Genomic DNA, 3,727 nt, shown 5'->3' with positions numbered 1-3,727 from the left:
AGCTTTATTGTGAAAGGTTTATGTGGAAAATAAACAAGCGGACACGGGATGGTTTTACCGTGGTTGTTGCTAACGTAAACTCATAAAAACAGTCGCTTGTCCGTCTGTAGTGTGGTTATATTAAATATAAGAGAAACTTAAGAAATTCTACAGTGACCATCAAAACGATGAAAAAATATCGCCATAAAAAGTTTACTCTGCGACATCACGAAACAAACGATAGAACAATTGACGTTTTCATATCGGCATCCGATATATATATATATATAGTTATATCGAACAGCCCTGTTTCTGTAGCATTCAATAACGGAAACTGCATATAAATTGTATATAATACATCAGTATTTTAGTAAATTAGACAGATTAACTGGTTAAAGTAGCCAATGCAAATCCACATTTAAATTGCCTCTAATTACTAAAGTGGGCCAACCTTGCCCATCAGAAAGATTAAATAATCGTACTAATGCATCATTTAATCCTGGTCTGATCTGTAAATCTGTAACACATCACTGCTGCTGACATAGTTTGCAATGCAGTTAAAGTAATTTGGGGTTTGTTTGTTTGTTTGTTTGTTTTTTGTTAGGTTATGATTGGCTTAGATCTCAGGTATTTAATTTAAGAAAAGGTTAATTGAATGGATAGGGCAATGTTTTCCTCATTTTAAAGGTGACTTTTTATGTTTTTAAAATTTCAAAAGATTAGACGAAAAGGAAAAACCAAAAAAGCAAGATTTTGTTCATCTATCCACATTTGTAGAACTGCTTGAAATAATTAAAGTTATCAAATTTCTCATAAAAGCTCCACTAGGTTTATAAGAGATCAGCAATTGATTCAAATCCACAAAACAATGTTGCCACAGACCAAAGATTGGACAAGTCACCAGCATCACCAAGAGGGGCAGATTGTGATGGGTGGCTGCCCAGTCTGCTCTCAGTGGGGTTTTTCCTGTCATAGCCTGAAAGGTTTGCACAAATAGTGCATTGTGTGCAGTGAAATTAAAAGAACAACTACTGGGAATTTTGGAAAGTAAATTCTTCATTGCAATCTTTGCAGATTGTACTTTTATAGTATCCACACTATGTTTTGTTTTGTTTTTTCCATTTTGCTAATGCTAAAAGTTAACCTTGTTTTCCACAGAACACTGGGAAGAATGCAGGAGTGCTATCAAGCTGTGTTTCCAGGGCAACCACCTATAGTAAAGAAAGGCCATATTGAGCCCATTGACATTACTGTGGCTTCTCGAGGGTCGAATAAGAAGGTGCCATTTTCTTTCTCCAGTTTGGCTATTTCTGGATGAATTTGTTTGTTTGTACTGATACAGATTAATGACCTTGGTGCTTTTTATGAATTCTTAAGCATATCCCATACACTAAAATATTTAACACTTATCATACAGATAGTGTGGTAAAAAGCTTACATGCGCTCATTATGGGCATGAGTTTCATGGTACAGTCATCCACATGAAAAAAAACAAAAACAAACAAACCCAAAAAACAAACATAATACACACTGACAATATTAGTATAGTATTAATAATAGTATTTCCAGTCTCTTTTATGAGCTGCCTTCTAAAAAAACAGTGACCGCGTCCTTAGCAGGCCTTCCTTCTTCCAGTAGTTGTGTGAAAATACTTAGTTAAGCTCTGGTTATATAACCCACCACCCATCATCCCACAGTAGTAATATACCTGTACTTTTTTTGCCCCCCTCCCCTATCCCCCTCCGCGTCCATGTGCGTGTGCACGTGCACAAGAACAGACTTTTTGCACGTCCATGTGGGTTTAGGGGTCATATGAGTTTACATGTGTTTAATAGCGTATTATTTAATGAAACCATTATGTGTTTTAATTAAACTCTTTTTAAAGGATTGTATAGGTCTCAGAGTTCTGTTATTTAGACATAGATGATTTAATTTAACTACTTTAGGGGTATTTTAACTAGTTAGGAGCCTTTTGCATTTTCTTCAGTGCTATTTAGGAGCAAATAGTTTTCAAACAGAGGGCCGCAAATAACAGGTATCCCTTTAGAAATAAACTGTGATACTTCTAAAAGTACATATTCACCTGTATCAACCCCAATGTGGCTTTAATGCAACTAGTCTTATAATTATCTACTAGTCTGCAGCAGTTAGACTCGATGATTACACATAGATGATTTAACTACTTTAGGGGCATTTCACTTTTCTAAAAGTTTCACAGGCCAATAGTTTGTAAATAGAGCACCACAAACAACATGTATCCCTTTAGAAATAAACTGTGATACTTCTAAAAGTACATATTCACACTAGAGCTGTATCAACCTCAATGTGGCTTTAATGCAACTAGTCTTATAATTATCTACTAGTCTGCAACAGTTAGACTCGATGATTACACATAGATGATTTAACTACTTTAGGGGCATTTCACTTTTCTAAAAGTTTCACAGGCCAATAGTTTTAAATAGAGCACCACAAAAAAGCATGTATTCTTTTAGAAATAAACTGTGATACTTCTAAAAAACACATATTCACACCTAGCCACACTCTGTAACAGTTAGACAGAGGCGGTTGCAGTTAGGCTCCCAACAGTCTGCAAAAGAAGTCATGAAGCAAACAAAAGAGGCTCCCTTATCAAGAGCATCCCAGCCCAAAGGTGTTTCTTCACAAACCGTTAATTCCATTATCTTATCTTATCATGTCAGAGGCCAACAGAAACCGTGGCCAACCCCAGGGTGGGGTAATGACACCTCCTACTGGGCTAGTCTAACACATGTACATATAAAACGGACTCCTTCGCCATTTGGAGCATCAACAGAGCGACCTAAGGAACGCAGACACCTCTAACTAAGGAGTGCAGGATGACATCTGTATCAACCATGACGAGCAGTCAGGACATCGCCTAAGCCACAGCCATACTAGGTACGTCTACAGGCGCATGCCCCAGGGGCCCTCATCGCAAAAAGCAGCGCTGTGAAAACGCCGTAGATGGGACTGAATTTAAGCTAGAATATCGAGGCAGTAATGGGTATGTGTATACCGTTAAATATACCAACGGAGCAGTTATACTTCGTGTAGATTGTGGTGAGGGAGTGTTTTGGGGGGAGACACAACGCATGTCTACTAGAAACTGGAAAGTCTTTCGCACAGTTGTTTGTGCGGACTTGGACAGTGTGGGATTCCCAGAGATGCTGTATGTTTCCCAGTGGAACAGTCCAACAGGCCCTGAACTTTACAGGGTCGAGGCTGATCGCTTCAACCGTAGCCCCGATTACTTTATTTTTCTCAGTGTATGTGATGACAGGGAAAGTCTTATTGCTGTCAGAGGGGTTGAAAACTGGAGGTTAAATCCTTACCCTCTGAGCATAGAAGAGCGCGCTACATGGTTTAAGGACATGTTTTTTATACAGTGGTGCGACTGGAGACCTATGCTGCGTCTGTTTAGCCAGATTGACGACACCATCAAGAGGGTAGTCTCAACACTGCGTACGAGGGTATTAGAAAACGCCTTGTTTTTGATGATTTTGCGACTTGTCCGAAGACTGGTTTGCCTTCTACCCTGTGCAAACCTAAAATCATAAGGCCGTCTGACAACTAAATAAACCAAATGGTAGGTTTAGTTTGTGTGTGTGTGTGTGTGTGTGTGTGTGTGTGTGTGTGTGTGTGCATATCTATGCAACAAAATATAACATCTTTTTATCGTTCTCATTTTTCAGAGGGAGACATGCAAGCATGGGACCTCACAGACTCCCCA

General features: G+C 38.8%; 1 protein-coding gene across 1 annotated transcript in view; it reads left to right on the top strand.

Moving 5' to 3' along the window:
* Nucleotides 1-3,727, top strand: part of eif2d (eukaryotic translation initiation factor 2D) — a 38,120-nt gene that overhangs the window by 12,598 nt on the left and 21,795 nt on the right. Inside the window, exon 11 of the mRNA XM_005740539.1 lies at nucleotides 1,138-1,258. Within this exon, the coding sequence (XP_005740596.1) occupies nucleotides 1,138-1,258 (121 nt within the window). The remainder of the gene's footprint in view (nucleotides 1-1,137; nucleotides 1,259-3,727) is intronic.

The sequence above is a fragment of the Pundamilia nyererei genome, unplaced genomic scaffold (assembly GCF_000239375.1).
Source record: "Pundamilia nyererei isolate P.nyererei 1_Seehausen unplaced genomic scaffold, PunNye1.0 scaffold00100, whole genome shotgun sequence".
Classification (NCBI taxonomy): domain Eukaryota; kingdom Metazoa; phylum Chordata; class Actinopteri; order Cichliformes; family Cichlidae; genus Pundamilia; species Pundamilia nyererei.
The sequence above is the reverse complement of the archived record's forward strand: the minus strand, read 5'-3'. Positions and strand labels throughout refer to the sequence as shown.